At 28.6% G+C, this 20,549-nt stretch overlaps 1 protein-coding gene, 1 long non-coding RNA gene and 1 pseudogene across 2 annotated transcripts; all 3 read left to right on the top strand.

Moving 5' to 3' along the window:
• The first annotated feature begins 1,405 nt into the window (after positions 1 to 1,405).
• Positions 1,406 to 4,443, top strand: LOC114384225. Its single transcript, XR_003660612.1, has 2 exons — positions 1,406 to 2,012; positions 4,191 to 4,443. It is a non-coding gene; the product is annotated as an uncharacterized LOC114384225 (long non-coding RNA).
• LOC114385519 lies at positions 2,150 to 2,250 on the top strand (annotated as a pseudogene).
• A 4,305-nt stretch (positions 4,444 to 8,748) lies between the features above and the next one.
• On the top strand, positions 8,749 to 18,731 carry LOC114384190. Its single transcript, XM_028343845.1, has 15 exons — positions 8,749 to 8,934; positions 10,519 to 10,605; positions 10,710 to 10,892; positions 11,004 to 11,159; positions 11,341 to 11,394; positions 11,584 to 11,730; positions 11,922 to 12,282; positions 13,370 to 13,427; positions 16,119 to 16,272; positions 16,795 to 16,881; positions 16,989 to 17,171; positions 17,289 to 17,444; positions 17,631 to 17,684; positions 17,921 to 18,067; positions 18,257 to 18,731. The coding sequence occupies exons 1-15, from the start codon at positions 8,788 to 8,790 to the stop codon at positions 18,626 to 18,628; spliced, it is 2,346 nt and encodes a 781-aa protein (XP_028199646.1). The 5' UTR covers positions 8,749 to 8,787; the 3' UTR covers positions 18,629 to 18,731.
• The last annotated feature ends 1,818 nt before the right edge of the window (positions 18,732 to 20,549 follow it).

Here is a 20,549-nt window from a genome sequence, read left to right as displayed (position 1 = left end):
GGGTTTTCCTCAACAACCAAAAGTCGGGTACGGGTATGGGATGACTAGATCCGTCCCGACCTCTAACTTGAACTCGTCCTACCACTTAAAATCTTTAAAAATTTTGCATAATTTATTCAAAAGGCCCAAAATTTTTATTACTAGTTAATTTTATTTTAGAATTTTTACATAATTTAATATTTTATTCTTAACGATTTTTGTAGACAAATGTGCTATAATAAATTTATTGATAAGTAGTTAAAAATAAATGTTTAACAATCAATTTATTTTTTCTAAAATTAAATTTTTAATATTTTTTTATAAAAAAATTATTTTTTTAACTTGAATCGGTTATGGAACGGGGTCGGGATACCCCCTTTTTCTATGGGTAAGAAGATGGGATAATAAACTTTAACCCGTCGGGTATCAGGTACGGGTATGAGGATATGTTAGGAATAGGAAGTAGGGGTAAAGAATTGAGAAGACATTGAAGTAGGGGTAAAGAATTGGGAAGACATTGAAGTAGGGGTAAAGAATTGGGAAGACATTAGTTGTACTCACCCCGTCCGCCTTATTATTATGTCTATTAAATACAATATTTCTCTTTTATATAATCATTATATGTGTAAATGCTTAAATGACTCATTAACCGTGATAGAAAATGACTTATTCGACATTGGTCCATAAGGACAAGAATCTTCATTATTATAAACAATTTTAGAAGTTCTAATAAGAATCAAAAGTAAATGCTAATAAGTGTCTTAAGGATATTAATCAGTGACACCATAACTAAAGAAAACAAGTTAGAGTTAAATAGAAAACAATTAGATGTGAGATTAATATTTTTTTCAGTTAAATTTTTAAAGAGAGTATGTAGTTTTATTTATTTTTATTCTTCACATTAAATTTATGCATTGTTCTTAGTTTCTAAAATTATATTATAATAAACTTTACAAATTCCAAAAATTATATTTTAATAGGAATAAATTCTTCTATTTTAAATTACATAAACTCTAAATTTCTGAAAATAATGAAAAAATGGGCATTAGTTTTATGAATGTTAAAAAAAATAAATGAATATTTTTATTTTATTTTACTTTTTATTGTCTCAATTATTTTTTTTCAATTAAAAAATCTCCCTTTTTTACAAATTAATATTATTAGGTGTGAACGATACTAACAACACAAATTAGAAAGAAAGAAAAAAAAAACAATGACTTTTCACTGTTGTGCACCCTTACACAATCAAAAGATATGGATAAGGGGAGAAGAAGAAGGAAATCACTGCATTTCCAAAAGCAGGAATATGATATATTTGAAAAAACAGAAAAGGCTGAACCATGATTTAATTACTAACATAAAGTGTAATTGCTGACAAGGATTGAGAACAAATAAATAATCTTTGAATTCAAAAATGGATAATTGACCCTCTATTATATCACAAAACTGGACTTGTATGCTACTTGTAGAAACTAGGAGCTGCATCTTCAACCTTCCTCAAATTCCTACTCAGAAATGTCGACCCCTCTAAGAATCACCATTTTCTTTTTCATTTTAAATGCCTTAAATCCGTTTGTCCTTTTCGTGGATCCCTTCTACTGTTCGTCGTTCCACTTTTCCACGTCCGTCCGTCCTATCCGTGTTCTTCGAGCTGCATCTTGGAAGTTTCTTCCACGGTTCGTTCGTTCTTTACCTTCCGATCACCATGCCGCAGCTCACTACGTCCCCACCGCCACAGCCGCCCGCCTCCGCCCACCTCCACACGCTGGACCCTATTAATCCCGACTACAACCACCATCGCCCCAACTGAATGACTCTGGTAATAGTAACATCGGTGCTGCTCACCTTGATGATCATGTCGGTGGCAGTTTATGTTATTTGCAAAATCATCCTGAAGAATCTTGTCACACCCGTACCACCACCAGCAGCAGCAGCAGCAGATGCGGCAGCAGAAGCCCCAGAAGTACAATTGCCAGGAGGAGCTCGTCCATGAGGAACTTCCTTCACCTTCCGACGATGAGGACTGAAAGATGGTATGTTTTTTTTCTTCTGCAATTTCATTCTTGTGTTTGTGTAGTTAGTTAGAGAGAGTGAAACTGTCTGTTACTGTGAAGCCTAGGGATTTTGATAGAGAAAGAGTAGAAAACAAGCCTGATTAGCAGCATTGAAAATACGTACGGGTCAACGGGCTAACAAGAAGGCCCGTGGCCTAGTAGGAGATCCTAGGTGATAATTTTTTGGCAGTGGGAGCCTGTGTTCGTGCAGCTCCCTACGATACCACCAAGTAATGATTTTTTGTGAATATTGATAGAATTTTGAGTGAATTGGTGAATTTTTCATGGCTAGTGACAGGTATTGCCCTTAATTTGCTCTTATGATTAGAGGACTGTAGTTTTATGCAGTGTGCATCTTGCTTGTATTGTCAGCAATACTATGCAGCCCAAGAATTTATGAACTGCTTGTCAAGCTTTCTTGTGAAGTGTTGTTAATGCTTACATTAATTTAGTTTCCACTAAGCAGGGGGAGGGCATTAGGGTGGGGTCAAGGGGACAGTTCTCTAGACTCTTATCAATTGGCATAAGCAAGAGGTAGAAAATGGGTTATGAAAGTAGAAATTCATGCCAGCATTCTCCCTGTTAGTGTATTTTATCTTATTGTTTGGTTTTGTATGCTTTCAATTTGTTTTGAACTTTTAAGTTAGTAGTGGCATGAATTTGCGCGCACAAAACCAGGGTGTATTGCAAATTTCTTAGGAATATCTCTAAAGTGGGCTAAGAACCTAATTAAGGACTAAAGTCTGTTAAGCCAATTTCCAAAAAGTAAATCAGTCGTTGGGGATTAGTGGCCCCTGTGGATGATCAATCAAAGTTTCCTCATCAACATGTATTTAATCACAATCTCAATGCTTACTGCACTTTCCTCTGCGGTGCATATCCTCACTTTAGAGGAGACAATATGCTTAGATAAATTCTGCACCCTCATGTTCAGGTTGGGTCCTGCTTTGATGAACAATTCCAAGGAGCTTTTGGAGGAAGCCACCCTTTTCATTAGCCTCTTTTTCTTTCTATGTCCTCTTTTCCCTCTCACTCAGCTTCTTCATCTTGTGTGTTCTACGGTGCTTTTCATTTCTTTTCTTTTTTAGTATTTTTTTATGGAGCTGTTTTGTAGTGTGTAATTGCGGATTTCTAGTTAGTTGGTTGAAGTCTTATTCAACAATGCCATGCCATGCCACTTATTAAGTTGTTATATTACTCTTGATTTTTGTGTATCAGGTTGTCTCCTACCATATATATGCAGCTATGCATCAATAGGCATCATAATATAAAAAATAAATAAGTTTTAAGCATTGGAACAGTAATGTGGATGCTCTAAATCATGCCGACCTTTAATAAGCAACATTAATAAGCAATGTGTTGTTGACTACAAGTCGAAAAACAGTCTAATTTATGTGCTGGAAAAAATGAAAAATTACATACATGGGCAAACAGTAATCCAAATTCCCTAGTTGGATTTTCTATACGGAGAGAATTTCCTTTTCACCTGTATTTGCCAAACCAGAGATATTTTAGTGTAGTCCTTATAGACTCATGACTTACTGCATAACAATATTGTGGAAATTATAGAGTTTAGGTAAAGGAAAAAAAAATGAGAGAATAGAAACTAAAAATTATAGGATATTAATTTGCTTATAGTTCATTATCATAGGTGTCATCTTCACCGTAACACCTCTGCTTATAAGTCACCAACATAAAATTTACTCGATGAAGCCAACAGTTTAAAAAGTAACAAGGTTATTGTAGCATTGCCAAAACTAGTTACATCTCTTAACTTGTTAAGTGAGACAACTTTCATACCATATCCTAATAGATGAGAATAGGTTAAAGTTATGTTTTAACACATCTTACAAAATGAAATTTGGTGAGTAATCTTTTGTTTACATTTTCAATTTCAACTTTCAAATTAGAATATTGTCTATTTTTTATGCCTACACTGTAGAGGAACCCTACCTTCTCTGATCCATTCAACAGGTGCAATTTCTTTTCTGTCCATGCCTCCTGCAATTTGTACTTAACTCCTTTTGTACCCGCCTGGTTAATTCAATAGCTTTTAGTTTTCGATTCACACAATTCCATTTTTTTTTTTACATATTTGTTTGTAATTCTTCGATTTTACCCGCGGTGACTTATATTATTTTATTTCTTCTATGTCAGGTTACTAACAACGGGAGACGGGAAAGAGTAGCTGCGTTCTTATACAACAAAAAAAAAATTGATTCTTATGGAATTGTTAGATTATATTGTTTGTTTTGGACTCTCTAGTTTGCAAAATAGTATGTGAATAATTGAGTAATACCAATAAAGTGACATCAATCTAGATATATGATTTTAGGTCTTCATATGGATTGAAGCATTTTCTTTTCTTTCAACAATGAAATTAATATCAATATTTGAATTGAATTTTGTATGAAATGATTATCTTTAAATTACGTAATTGTTTACCTTCAATACATTTTTTACATTACTGTGAAACTACATAATTGATTTTTTTTTAACAAGGAATTACATATCATTCATCTTTAATTTTGCAGTATTGTTTATTTTACATTTTTTGTGTTAATATAAGAATATTGTGTAAGATTTAAAATTGTTTAGTATTAAATTATTTTGATTATTTAATTATTAAATATAAAAAAATTAATTATTAAATATTGGCTAACATTAAATTTATTTTAAATATTTAACTGTGTAAAAAATGACTAATATTTAAGTATAACAATGTTAGAGGAAGAGAAAAGAAAGTATCTTGACTCAAATGAGCTCTGACAATCATATGAACCTCAATACAAAAAATACCACTAAAATATTTTCATAATTCAAAATAAATATAATAGTTTCATAGAATTCAATGACCAAATTTAATTCTTTACAAAATTTATTACAAGTATAAAAAAGTAATTTAAGTGACACATAAAATGGTTAAAATGCTTTTTTTTATTGATTCAACGAGTTTTATAATTTTAAAATATTTAAAATATAAAATAAATGTTTTTGTTTTTTAAGTTTATTTCTACGACAAGTAAATATTTTCATCAATTAAAATAGTTTTAAAAAAATATTTAAGTTGATTTTTAAAATTTTATAAGTTATCCATGCTGTAAAAATTATTATTATTTTATTTAAAATAAGTGACAAAGTAAAAATATAAATGAAGATGTTTATCTAATTAATGGTGAAAATTTTATATTTCATTAATTTTAAAATGAGTTCTAATTTAATATTATATATTTCATTAAAATATCATATAAGACATAAGATCTTTCTTATCTTAACTTTAATCATAGATGTCGAATTTGAATTCTTCTAAACATGTAGTTTGTTAAATATTTGAAGATAATTTTTTATTATTTATAGTGATCATATCCAATTCAAAGAGGACTATTTCTACGTGGCTGATATATGCAGGTTGGACAAACAAAAATTAAAATTCACAATGGAAAATAATGAATATAATTAAATTAAAATTTATAAACTAAAAATGTTCAAATGAATATTTTTATATCATAACTTTATTTTCTTTATATTTAAGTTGATTGTTCAAAATTTATTTTTTAATATTTATATTTCACAAATTACTTATACAATGGTGAATATAGTTGTAGGTCTAATATTTTAAATATTATGTTTATAAACTTAAAATCTTTTAAAATATGAATTAACAATGTAATTTCCTAAAACTAAATTGAAATGAATATATTATTATTTTATTTATCATCACCGTTTATCAGTGTTTATAAAACTGATTGACAGTATTTAGACTTCTTAAAACTAAAGAAATACTACAAAAAAACTTTAATAAAAAGCCTACTTGAGAAAATCAAAGAAAAAAAATGTACTATTTGTAAAAAAAAATAAAAAAAAATAGTCACGTGTTTGCAGCTGAGAGTTGCTTATTTCTCGCATTCTTCCTCACCGTTCTTCAGTTCTTCTCCTTACCCATAGGAGTTAGCAAGTTTCTTTTTTCGTTTTTATTTGTGTGATACATCAATGGGATGGGATTGAATCATTGACCCCTTTTCTCTTCTTGGTGCAGGGAAAGGGTTGAATTTGGTTATATATATGTAACATGGTGATTGCACAATTTAGTGTTTGCTTTATTAACATTCATGTATATCATAAATTCTTTCACCAATTGAGCCCCATGGCCACTTCCGAAAGTAAATTTGCAAAATTAAGGAAATGACACCAATTGAGCTCCTCACGATTTTCGGCCATTCTTTTTGGGTGTATATAAAATCTTGTATTTTTAATTAAATAAGTTTTAATTTAATTTATTGAATAAAATAAAATATGGTGGCAAGGTTCCGTGGTGTAACACATGATAGAGCAAGAAGGTACGTAGCAAAGCATGAGAGCCTGGAATCCAACGTTGGAATTAAGAATATGAAAGGCTGCATAATAGGCGCAAGAAGCACTTAACAGGAGCAAGAAGATTATGGAGGATTTGTTTGATAAGGATAATCTTGAATCACATGCAGTTTCTGATGCTTCTAACACTAAGAAAATAGACTGTTCACTGTTCCCGTGTCCCTAATTGATCAATACATCATGGTTGCTCAAAGGGACAGAAAAGCCGTGGCATTGTGGAATGAGAAATTACATACCCAAATCAGTGTTGATTCAACTGTAATGCAACAAGATGCTATGCCATATATTCTAGTTTGAAACCCACATTCAAGACACCTAGTGTCAACTTCATGTATGATTTATGATGATAAATAATTTTTCCTTGTGCCTTGAAGGTTCTGAGTTTTGAAACTGGCAAGAAATGCAAGCTTACGCATCAGCTTCTCATGTGATTGACAATATTTTCCCTCATAAACAGGGATAAATTTAAGCATTTTTTAAAAACTAAAAATAAATAATTAAAACCTACTGTCAACATAAGTTTAATTATCTTCATTGTGTCTGAAAGGAGGGAGAAAATGAGATGTACAAGAGTAGTCAAGGATAAGTAGGATTGTAGGGAATTTTTATAATAAAACTTTCAGAATATCCAGAAAAATCCACAGTGGAACTGATTTACAATTATAATAATGGACCTGAACTGCAAGTGCTACAGTGTTTCCACATTTATAAGATGCATCAAGTTCTTGGAAATAGTCACTCACTCACCGTATAAGATAAATATACATAAAAAATGGGAATTCATCTTTAGATATACCGACTCAACACAGTACTCGCACATAGAAAACAGCCTAGCTAGCTTTAGGACAAGTGCACATATTCTATGTACCTAACACAGTGTCAGTGAAAACATCTTCCACCTTCGTGATTCAACTGTGACATTTCTGATTAAATGTGAATGTATATCCTGAAAAAGTGAGAAAATGCAATTTAGCATATTAGTATAGTAGCAAAAGAAGAAGAAAAGAATCTGTGAGTGTGTTTACCTAAATAACACATCATTGGAACATGTTGTCCAACTTCTCCTTGTAAAGATCTAAAACGCTGGGAACAAGTATAGTTGTCTGTGCCTTGCCAAATTAGTTACAAGAAGATTTAAAGAACCTTAATTTCAACATCATAACAGAGCATCAATCCAAGTAGCAAATTACTAATCACATAATCATACAAGAAAAATTTTAATACAATAAACATCCCAAAATAAACCCCAATTTAATTCTTTAAGAACCCTTAAACATGTTCATTTTAACACAAATTGCGATAAACTCATTTCTTACCTCTAAAGCAGGTTCAATGTGTATAGTGACAACAATAGCGACATCTCTAGAGATTTCTTGAAATTCCTCAAATTTTTCCTCTAACAGAGTTTCCAAACATTAGAGAGAAAGAAAAAAGATTGAAACCTTTATTTCACATTTTAGGTGTGATGAATATTTTTCCCTCCACAACATTATTTTGCAAATCCCAATGTTTATTTTGCAATAGAAAATCACGTATAGAAATTTCATGACAATACAGTTAAAAAATTTAGGATTGTAGTTTTACTAAGACAATTTTGGATTTTTGCAGGGAAAGAAAAAGTTACAATGTAAATGGTATTTCTCGTAACTTCGACATGTTATCCTAATTCCCAACGATCAAAATGTTAGAAAATGAGTTCCAAATCTGATTTTCAAATTTCATCACGATCCAACGGAAAATAACTCTAGGATCATTATTTTTCTGGGACAGATTTGGTGGCATGTGAGAAAAGGGAGAGTTTTGGGAGGAAGAGAAGAGTAAACAAGATTGAGAGAGAGGAGGGGTATAAGCTATCGTAGTCCTAACATATCTCAATTTATAGTTAGGGTACTCACAATCTATTATTTATTTTATTTATTTATTTTTATTATTTTAGAAAAAGAAATTTTATTTTATTCCTTGTCAAATGAGTAAATAAAATATATTTTTTATTTTCTCTCAAATTATCATTTTTTATTTATTTTAGTTAGTAAAGGATTGCAAATGATTCTTTCTCTATATGTCTTTTCATTTATTTCCTCTTACTCTCTAATATAACTAAAAAATAGGAAAAAAATCTACTGCATTTAATTTTCTTCCTTATTCTATATCAACTTGAACAATTTCTTTTCACTTAAAACGCATCCTAATTAATTATTACATTTTTGCATTTCTTTCTCATTTATTTTTTTATTTAATTTATTATGCGAATTATAAATGTTTTACCTAATTTAGTTTTATTACTCTTTTAATCTTCTTGTAGTAATGGTATAACAATAGGCACTACAGGAAGGAGATTGGACATCTAGTCATTTCATTTGACAGTAAAATCCTAAAGAAAAAAATGATGAATATATTTCTCTTTGTCTTGTGTTTAGTGATCAACGGTGGCATTCATAAAGTTCATGGTATTCAAAATACATTGAAAGAAGATTTAGAGTTGGAAAGACAACAACAACTCATTAACAAGCCTCATATCAAGAGTATTCGGGTATTCCCTAACCTTGTTATATTTCATCGAATGTTTTTTTTTTTCTTTCTTTCTTGATAAGCCTCATATATTGTATTTTGGATTCTATAGACCAAGAGTGGTCTCTGGGCATCACCTCAATTTGGTAGCATAGAACTCACTGATGAGTGATGAGCTATGAAGCCTAGATATAGGATATGACATGCTTACCATCAAGGTTATCAAATTTGATATTTTACGAAGACTTCCGAAAGTTTTATAGACTCGACTCGTAGACTTGTAAAAGTTTGTTTCATATAAAAATAATAATAAAATATATATAAATAAAATATCAATTAAACATTTCAACAATATAATAAAGTAAAATAGTAAATAATAAATTTCACAATACTTAAATAACCAAGTCTAGTAATGTTTCACTACTAATTAATAACTTGTAGATGTTATAATAATAATAGATCATTATCATCGCAGATTTGATGTTATTAGAGAATAATGATTTGATATTATTAAAGGTGACAATTTTTGTATTTGAGAATAACACAATAAATGAAGGTATCTTAAACACTAAATAGACAAAAAAACAATCCAAAATGACTTGGGTGTGTTTAGTTTGCATTTTCATTTCCTGTTTTTATTTTCTAAAAATTGTTTTCATTTTCAAAAGATTAGAATTCTAAAACATGTTAGGTTTGACTTCTTGTTTTCTGTTTTCAGGAAATAAAAACACTAAAAATTTATTATATATTGATTTTTTATCTTCTTGTATTTTTAGATTTGCTTAAAATTACATTCTTTGCCACCGCGTTTTTATTTTATCCAAAATGAGGTTCCTGTTTTCAACTGAAAATGAGATTTTATTTTTTCCATTTTTTGGTTCGTTTGAGAAAATATTTTCAAAAATTCAACCAAACATATTTTCATCACCATTTTCTGTTTTCAGTGAAAATAAAAACAGGAAACAACTAAACCAAACACTCCCTTACTTCTTCGCCTAATTTTTTTAACTTGTTGACTCGTTGTCTCAGTGATAAACTCGAGAGTTTATTTGAAGTTTATAGAATTTACCCAGAATCTACTAGAAAAGAATTTAATCAAGAGTTAATTCAGAGAGCATAAGTAGACTCGTAAACTTATAAGAGTTTGCAAGTTAAGTCATAAATTTATAAGTTGACTTTCCAACAACATTAAATGTTTTATTAATTAGTAAGCACAATATAGTTTGTCTAATTATTAAAAATATAAACCAAGATAAAATATTTAAATTTTCCCATTTGAAGATATTTTACTAAAAATATTTTATAACACTACTAGTCACACACACACACACATATATATATATATAGAGAGAGAGAGAGGGAGGGGCTGAGTAATTGATCATAAGTCTTTTTGTTTGGTAATAGAATTGTGAAAAAATGATGAATATACGAAAGAAAATTTGGAGTATGAGAGATAACTAAAGTTCATTAACAAACATCATGTTAAGAGTATTGGTGTATAACTTAGCCTTATATATCAATATATTCTTCCTTTAATTGATCTTGGATATCACTAGATTGTTTACTAATGCTTTTTAATATATATGTTGTATTTTGGATTTTATAGACAAAGTTTGGGGAGATTATTGATTGCATTGATATTAACAAGCAACCAGCATTTGACCATCCTTTACTAAAAAATCATAAGTTGCAGGTATACACTCCTTTGAAACAGTCTCATATTAATGTGGTTAACTTTTGATCTTTATTTGATTTTATTTCTTCTTAATTTCAATGTTTTTGATTTGTTAATTATAGAGAAAGCCCAACTTTAAAATATCAAGTGTAAAAGATTCAACGACTAGATTTATATTTGGGCTGAAAAAAGATCAATACTGTCCAAGTGGAACCGTTCCTATTCAAAGAATAACAAAAGGGGATTTGATTGGAGACAAATTATTAAATAGTCACACCCTAACTCAAAGCACTCCTGGTGATCATGTAAGTTTTTCCTTGTATAACTAAATTTCTAATGCTCTTAATTGGTTTACTTCTACAAGTTGCATCGCATCTAATGTTTGAGTAGTTATTTAAATCTATTGAATTTTGTAGTTTGCAGAAGTATCTCTTGTACCAGGTTTAGGTCCTTATTATGGAGTTAGTGGTTCATTAAGCGTTTATAATCCAAAAGTTGAGAAGGATCAAATCAGCGCTTCTACTTTATGGGTTCAAAATGGAGATGCGAATAGAATCGAGTTTGGATGGCATGTGAGTTTTAATGAGTGATACATAAAACTTACTATTAATTAATTGATAACAAAATCTTATTTACTAGCATGCCTTTGCATGTAGTTATCATTTTTTCCAAAGTTATATGTATTTTATTGAATTTGTATCAATTTTATGATATAGAAAATAATATCTAATTTATTTGAAAAATTGGTATTAGGTGAATCCAAGTTTATATGGCGATGATACAACTTATATTTACTCACGTTGGACGGTAAGAAAATATTTATTTATGTTTTTTTTATCTTTAATTATCCTATTGAATGAAACACATAATATGTCTTTATATAAATATCTAATTGTTTTTAATTTTAATTTGAATCTTATTCTTTATCTTAGGCTCTTTTTTTAAGAAAATAATTCATTTCTTCAAAATTTAATGTTATGTTAAAAAATGACACAGAGAGATAACTACAAGCAAACAGGATGTTTCAACATGCAATGTCCAGGTTTTGTTCAAACTCACAAAGGAATCTATCTTGGTACACGAGTGGACAATACATCCATCTATGGTGGAACGATTGTTGAGGCTAATGTTTCTATTGCCCAGGTTATGTTCATGCCATAAAAAATTTACTATAAGAAATCTATAATTATACACAACTCTTATGAGGTTAATATTATTTTAATTTCCCAATCATACATTCTTGATTAAATATAATGAAACTTTTTATAATAATGTATGTGACATGTAAGGTTAAGTATGATATATTATTCACAAAGAATTATACACCTTTTCAGGACCCAATTACCAAGAGTTGGTGGTTAAGTTTGGAAAGTACAACTATTGGATATTTTCCTATAGCATTGTTCTCCAACTTGACTTCGGCCGAGCAAGGGGGGTGGGGTGGGAGAACACATGCTCCTCCTGGTGCTCCTAGTCCTCCAATGGGATCTGGTTATTTTCCTGATGATAACTTAGTTCATGCATGCTATTTTAGGCAGGTCTCATTCAAGAATGGATCAATACAAGACTATGGACCTGAGGAATATCATGTACACACAAACACCGATAACCCTAGTTGTTTTGGTGTTGAATATTATGGAGATCAAGGAAGACAAGCCGGGTATTCTCTCCAATTTGGAGGACCTGGGGGCAATTGTGATAATTAATTTTTTCTTCTTCAATTAAATTATGTATGAAGTTAATATTAAATAATATCACAATCATTATTGAGAATGATATCTTTTTCTATCCTTATTTATTTTAGATTTGCAACTTTCCTAAAGCAATAAATTTTCATCTGGAGTTTATTTCAAAAATTTTATAAATTGAGTTTTTTTTATCAAAAAATATTAATGATTACTTATTTTTTATCAATAAATAATATAAACATTATGCACGAAACCCGGCACAATTGCCCAAAATCAGATCCACAAAGACAACAGACAGATAAAGGGTTAAAGGGGGCACCTGTTTAGGTGAACCAGAAAATGTGAAAATGAGGAAAATTGAGAGGAGGAGGAATGGTGGGTGAATCATGAATGAGAAACGCGATCGCTCGAAGCATTGCTTCACTAACCTCTTTGTGCAGTTATACCCAATCAATGAAAAATCGAAACTTTCTCATCCTCCATGGCAGATGGTTCAGTTGATAAATTAATTTAATTTAAAAATTCGGAATAATGAGGTCTCATTATTGGAAAAGCCTCACAGACAGTGAGAATTTTATTCCCAAAATATATAAGATGTTCAAATACATTTAACTATTTTCATAACAAAATACCATATAATTAAGACATCAGTTTAATAGATTCAAAGTTTAATCTATTTATATTAAGAAATTGTGACCAGTATTTAGTTCAAAACTCTTCTAATTCCTAACGAGACAATTACTTCGACTATGACAAAATATAGTTTATTTTTTTTATAAAAAATATCCATTTAATAAAAACAATTTTTAAAATGTTAATTTAAAAATGGTCAGGAATTTATCTAAATTGTACGTGAGATTTCTTAGTATAATATAATGTTTTGAAGGTTTTTTTTTATTTAAATTATAATTTTTTTTATTGGAAACAATGATTTAATATCAAATTCAACTTCAAAAATTGTATATAGATAACAAACTATTAAGCACGCGGCAAAAATATAAAAAAGGGTCACTTTTACATTTTATTTATCAAATAAGGGTTGTTTAGTAATTATTTACCTGGGGTCTGTTTTTTTATTACAAAGCGTCCCCCAGACAGACGCTTCCATGGAGTACGCAACACGTCCGGCGTGGCGCACGAGGGAGCAGCAAGGTAGCGCCCCTGACGCGGGCGCGTCTGGCAGCGCCCTGCCGCTGGGCGCGACTGGTGGCGCCCCTGCACCAGGCGCCTGCGCCGCCGCCGCCCCCCCCCCCAACACCCCAGCCTCTTCCCACCACCCCCCGGTCTCTTCTTGTCACACTCCCCCCGTCTCTTCCCACACCTCCTAGTATCTTCTTCTCACACCCCAGCCTCTTCCCACACCCTCCACCCCAAAATTGTATATTTTTTTAATTTGTTTATCAAAAATTTAAATTTTGTTTCATTTTTGTTATTAATATTATTTGTTATTTTTTTATATTCCCACATTCTCACCCCAAAATTTCAATAAGATTATTTTTTATACACTCTAAATTGTATATTTTTTAATTTGTTTAGCAAAAATTAATTTTTTTTTCATTTTTAATACTGAGTATTGCAGCTTCTGTTTGCTTTTTAATAAGTTAATATGATAATAGCATGTCCTCTACTTCACATAAGATAAATTACTGGATCTAGCACCTAAAATCCAACTTGTACTTGTGCATTCATTAAAACCGGTTGTTAAAGAGGCAATGCTATCATCTTTACTCTTTGCCATTATCGTTTGTCTTTGAGATTTTTCTTGGATGGTAGATAACTCATTCAATCAAATAAAAAATGACAAGAGAAATATGAATAATATGCTACATGCATGTTTTGGGTAAAAGATAAGAAAGGCTTAATTGACAATTTCATTATTTCATTTTGTTCAAATTAAATTAATTTTAATTTTTTAGTGATAAATTTCATTTACTGAAACAATTGTATTTGAATTAAGTAGGTATTAGACAAAAATCTTTTTCTGAGTATATATTAAATATAATTAGTTAATTTCAAAACAATATTTTGATTCAATGATTAATAAAATCATATATGAAAATTTCAAATTAATTTATTAAATATATTTTAGTTACAAAATAATTTTAAATTATTTCTAGGAATATTATCTTTCATTTATAATTAAAAAATTCTATTTATGCATAATTAATGCAATTATCTTATATAAACACACATTTATTGTCATATAAAACTTCTGATATTACTCTATATTTAATTTTGAAATAATATATAAGAATAATTTCAAACTATGCATAAAAATTAAAACAATCCATACAAATACGTGAGTAACTGACTAGAAGTGAGATTAAAATAGAATAATAATTATTAATAAATTTTATAATAAATTTATGAAATGATCTATTGTGAGACAAAAAAGTTAATTATTTTTTGTATCTGTAGAAATAAAACATAGGAACAAAAAATTACATGTGCACCATGTTTAGTTAACTAATAAAATAATTGTAATGATATTTTTGGACTGTGATATTTGATAAAAAAAAATTACTTATATATATACACTATTTTTAAATGTAACTTCGTGTTGAATTTTTTTAAAAAAAATTAAAAATATAAATATACTTTTCTTATTGTTTAAGTATGTTCAAAATATTTTATTTTGTCACATATATTTTATAATTTATTTTGAAATAAATAAAAAATTATTTTTAAATGCATAAATATGAATGCCATCAGTGCATGTGCACAGGTAATTAATCTAAGTAGTATATATTATGATTTAAACCTGCAACATATATTATAGTTTTATAATATACAAGCACATGTTATGCCAATAGGTGTTTTATGCAGAGTCGATGAGGGTGTTGGTTGGTGCTTTAATCATTTAAAAGTAATTTGTTTTGGGATATTTCAATGAAGATATTATGCTTGATTCTTGCAGTTGATTGTTGGTCAGTGTATATTGGCTTCCGTACCAGGGAAATCAGAAATTATTTCAGTAACTGTTTCATGTTTTGTTATTATTCAACTCACAGAAAAATTTATACTCTGAAAACTGTGCATAATAATTCTTTTTCTCTTAGTAAAACTGCTTAATGAATTATATTATTTTCTGTTTACATTGTAACTCTGTAATGTGTGCCAAATATCCTTATAATAAAAATGTTTCTTTTAAAAAATAAAACATGCTAGTACATACGTACGAGATGTATCAAGCAATAACTAGAAATTTGATTCATACAATAATACGTATGAATGCTCAAGATTAAAAATAAATTGGGAGAATTTTAATTATTAAGAACAGTGCGAATCTTCCTTGTTGAGTAATGATAGTTGGAGCATTGTGTAAATCTTTCTTGTTTTTTTCAACATTGTGACACATATCTTTGATATTGAGTCATCTAAATTTCATTCAAATCTCGGAAATCAAACTGTCATTCAAAGCATCTGCCATAAGTTACACAAATCAGGATTTTTTTAAAACAAAAAGACACAAATCAGGGGCTTTGAATAGTAGTTAGTCAAGGATTGTCCATTATTCTTTTTCTATATGTGTTTTCATTTATTTCCTCTTACTCTCTAATATAATTACAAAAATAGAAAAAAATTCATTTCATGACATTTTCTTCCTTATTCTATATCAATTTGAATAATTTTTTTCCACTTAAAACTCATCCTAATTAATTATTATATTTTTGTATTTCTTTCTCCTTTATTTTTTATTTAATTTATTATTCAAAGTATAAATGTTTTACCTAATTTAGTTTTATTACTCTTTTAATCTTCTTATAGTAATGGTATAATAATAGGCAATGCGACAACGGGATTGGACATCTAGTCATTTCATTTGACAATAAAATCCTACAGAAAAAAAATGATGAATATATTTCTCTTTGTATTGTGTTTAGTGATCAACAATGATATCCATATAGTTCATGGTATTCAAAATACATTGCAAGAAGATTTGGAGTTGGAAAGACAACTCCAACTCATTAACAAGCCTCATATCAAGAGTATTCGGGTATTCCCTAACCTTCTTATATTTCATCAAATGTTTTTTTTTTCTTAATAAGCCTCATATATTGTATTTTGGATTCTATAGACCAAGAGTGGTCTCTAATCATCACCTCAATTTGATATCATAGAACTCATGATGAGTGATGAGCTATGGAGCCTAGATATAGGATATGACATGTGTACCATCAAGGTTATGAAACTTGAGATTTTATGTAGACTCCCAAAAGTTTCATCATCAAGTCATTTTGTTTGATAATAGAATTATGAAAAAATGATGAATATACTGCTCTTTGTCTTGTGTTTGGTGACTAGTAATGTCAATCATGGAGTTGATGGTATTCAAAATTTTAAAGAAAATTTGGAGCATGAGAGACAACTAAAGTTCATTAATAAACATCTTGTTAAGAGTATTCATGTATTACTCTTAGCCTTATATATCAATATATTCTTCTTTTAATTGAGCTTGGATCCCATTGGGTGGTTTAATAATGTTTTTAATATATATGTTGTATTTTGGATTTTATAGACAAAGTTTGGAGATATTATTGACTGCATTGATATTAACAAGCAACCAGCATTTGACCACCCTTTACTAAAAAATCATAAGTTGCAGGTATAGTCTCGTGTGAATAGTCTCAAATTAATGTGGTTAATTTTGGATCTTTATTTGATTTTATTTCTTCTTAATTTTAATGTTTGTTTTTGCTTTGTTAATTATAGAGAAAGCCCAACTTTAAAACATCAAGTGTAAAAAATTCATGGGCTAGACTTATATTTGGACTTGAGAAACATCAATACTGTCCAACCGGAACCGTTCCTATTCAGACAATAACAAAAGATGATCTCATTCGAGATAAATTATTAAATAGTCACACCTCAACTCAAAGCACTCCTGGTGATCATGTAAGTTTTGTCTTGTATAACTAAATTTCAAATGCTCTTGATTAGTTTACTTCTACAAGTTGCATCGCATCTAATGTTTCAATTTGAGTAGTTATTTAAATCTATTGAATTTTGTAGTTTGCAGAAGTATCTCTTGTACCAGGTTTAGGTCCTTATTATGGAGTTAGTGGTTCATTAAGCATTTATAATCCAAAAGTTGAGAAGGATCAAAGCAGCGCTTCTGTTTTATGGGTTCGGAATGAAGATGCGAATAGAATCGTGCTTGGATGGCATGTGAGTTTTAATTAGTGATACAGAAAATTTACTATTAATTGATTAATTGATAACAAAATCTTATTTACTAGCATTCATTTGCATGTAATTATATTTTTCTTCCAAAGTTATATGCATTTTATTTAATTTGAATCAATTTTATGATATAGAAAATAATATCTAATTCATTTAACAAATTGGTATTAGGTGAATCCAAGTTTATACGGTGATGATGCAACTCATATTTACTCACGTTGGACGGTAAGAAAATATTTATTTAATTATGTTCTTTTATGTTTAATTATCCTATTGGGAAGAAACACATAATATTTATATATATATATATATATATATATATATATATATATATATATATATATATATATATATATAATTATTTTTAATTTTGATTTGAATCTTATTTTTTATTTTAGTTTAATTTTTTTAAGAAAATAATTCATTTCTTCAAAACTTAATGTTATATTAAAAAATGACAGAGAGATAACTACGAGAAAACAGGATGTTTCAACATGCAATGTCCAGGTTTTGTTCAAACTAACAAAAGAATTTACCTTGGTACACGAGTGGACATTACATCCATCTATGGTGGAAGGACCATTGAGACTAATGTTTCTATTACCCAGGTAATGTTCATGCCATAAAAAAATTACTATAAGAAATCTAGAATTATACACAACTCATATGGGGTTAATATTATTGTAATTTCCCAATCATTCATTGTTAAGTTAATATAATGAAACTTTTTATGATAATGTATGTGACATGTAAGGTTAGGTATGATATTATTCACAAAAAATTATACATTTTTTCAGGATCCAATTACCAAAAATTGGTGGTTAAATATAGAAAATACAAATATTGGATATTTTCCTATAGCATTGTTCTCCAACATGGCTTCAGCCCAACAAGGGGGGTGGGGTGGGAAAACACATGCTCCTCCTGGTGCTCCTAGTCCTCCAATGGGATCTGGTTATTTTCCGGATAAGAGTTTTATTCACGCATGCTATTTTAGGGATGTCTCATTCAAGAATGGATCAACACAAAATTATGGATCTGAGGAATATCATGTAAACACAGAGACTGATAAGCCTAGTTGTTTTGGTGTTAAATACTATGGAAATCAAGGAAGACAATTAGGGTATTCTCTCCAATTTGGAGGACCCGGTGGCAATTGTGGCAATTAATTTTTTTTTCAATTAAACTATGTAAGAAGTTTTTTCTATCCTTCTTTATTTCATGTAAGCAACTTTCCTAAAGCAATAAATTATCATATGAAGGTTATATAAATTTTTTATAAATTAAGTTGTTTTTTTATCAATAAATATTAATCGTTAATTATTAATTTTTTTAGTAATGAAAATCGAACTCATTAGTTTGTTTCCACTCTTTTTAGTTAATCATTTAATTTATTAGTTGATATAAGTGTTAAATTTGTTATTGGAAATGAATTGAAGCCAATTAAGTATGTAGTGCAGACTCCACCGGAGAGATAGATACTAAATGTAAACAGTTTGAAATTCATAAAATAAAAAAGTTAATGTGGTAACTCTGCGGAAGTTTGTTTTCTACCTCATATAAAACTTAAGTGAAAATACAAAAATAAGTAGGATAAATTTTGAATTAATATAAACAATATATTATGTGTTGTAGGATAAAAATTATTGTAATAAGTTAATTATAAGAAACTAAGTAATTACAATTTATTCATAAAATTTTATATGCAGACTAATGTACAAACTATTGAGTTTGTATTGGTTTAATTTTTCTAGTTAAATTTAAAATAAAATATTTTTTCCGCCGAAGCATCATTTGCAGTGGTATTTTGTGTTATTTATGCTTTATTTTATTACATCGTCTAATTTTTGTTTTCTTATTGATTATGACTAAAAATTTAACTGAAAAATAAAAATAAAAATTAATCTGACACCTAATTATTTTCTATTTAACTCTAACTTTTACCTTTTTAGTCATTGGTGTGATTAATTAGTATCCTTTAATATTTATTTTTTATCATTAATAAAACTTCTAAAATCATTTATAATAATTTCCTTATCCTTATGAACTAATATCAAATAAGTCATCTTTCTATCAAGGTTAAGGAGTTATTCTTCACTTTGTGATTTTTTCCGCGTTTAAGACGCTTGTGAGTTACCTAGGGTCAAGGAACATAATTTGAGATTTATCCAAATATAAAATTTTAAAAATAAAGAAATTTATTTTTTTATCCAATTTTTTTTAAAAAAATAATTTTAATTAAAATATTTAAAATTCTTAAAATTTTAAATTATTTAAAATTGCATCATCCAGACATACTAGGTTATTTTAAGAAGAAAAAAAAACAAAAAATGTGTTCATTAATAAGAATTATGCAGATCAATAATCACAATTACTCCAAAATTAAAAATTACACCATTCTCATACTACTTTATTTTTAGATAATAAAAAAATAGTATTCATATATTCACAATATAAATTATCATCTAATCATAAATCATAGTTAATATAACTTTTAACAATCACAAGTATACTTTAAAGTGATTGGGGCAATTTTTCTTACAATTTTTTTTTTCTTAAAATATGTTAAATAATTATTTTTGCCACAAAAAAATGGATGCTGTACAAAATACCTTTTTAAAATAAATGTAGAAAGTTAAAAGTGATAAATGATATAATAAATTGATTTTTTATAAAGATTATTCATTTATTTTAAAAAATTTATGATATTTTTTCTATGAAAGTATTATAGATTAATATTTTCTTGTCCCCTCTAAAAATTCTGCTACTAATTTTTACATGGTTATCATAAAGTCAATACATTTATCATATAAGAAAATTTATAATTAGGTGACAATAAAATTATTTTATATTATAAATAAGTAGCTTGTTTTCTAAAAAAAATACATATTGCAATGCATTTTCCTTCATTTCCTCTCTAAAAATCAAGTAGTGTAACTTTTTTATATGTAAATAAGGTTAAATTTTGTATGCAATGGAACACTTTCAGTTGTGCTAAATTTTTATGAAAAATATTAATAAACAGGAACATGTTTTTGTTGTATATCTAATTCTAGATATAAGTTTTTTTAATAAAAGTGATCAAAATAA

The sequence above is a fragment of the Glycine soja genome, chromosome 14 (genome assembly GCF_004193775.1).
Source record: "Glycine soja cultivar W05 chromosome 14, ASM419377v2, whole genome shotgun sequence".
Lineage (NCBI taxonomy): Eukaryota > Viridiplantae > Streptophyta > Magnoliopsida > Fabales > Fabaceae > Glycine > Glycine soja.
The sequence above is the reverse complement of the archived record's forward strand: the minus strand, read 5'-3'. Positions and strand labels throughout refer to the sequence as shown.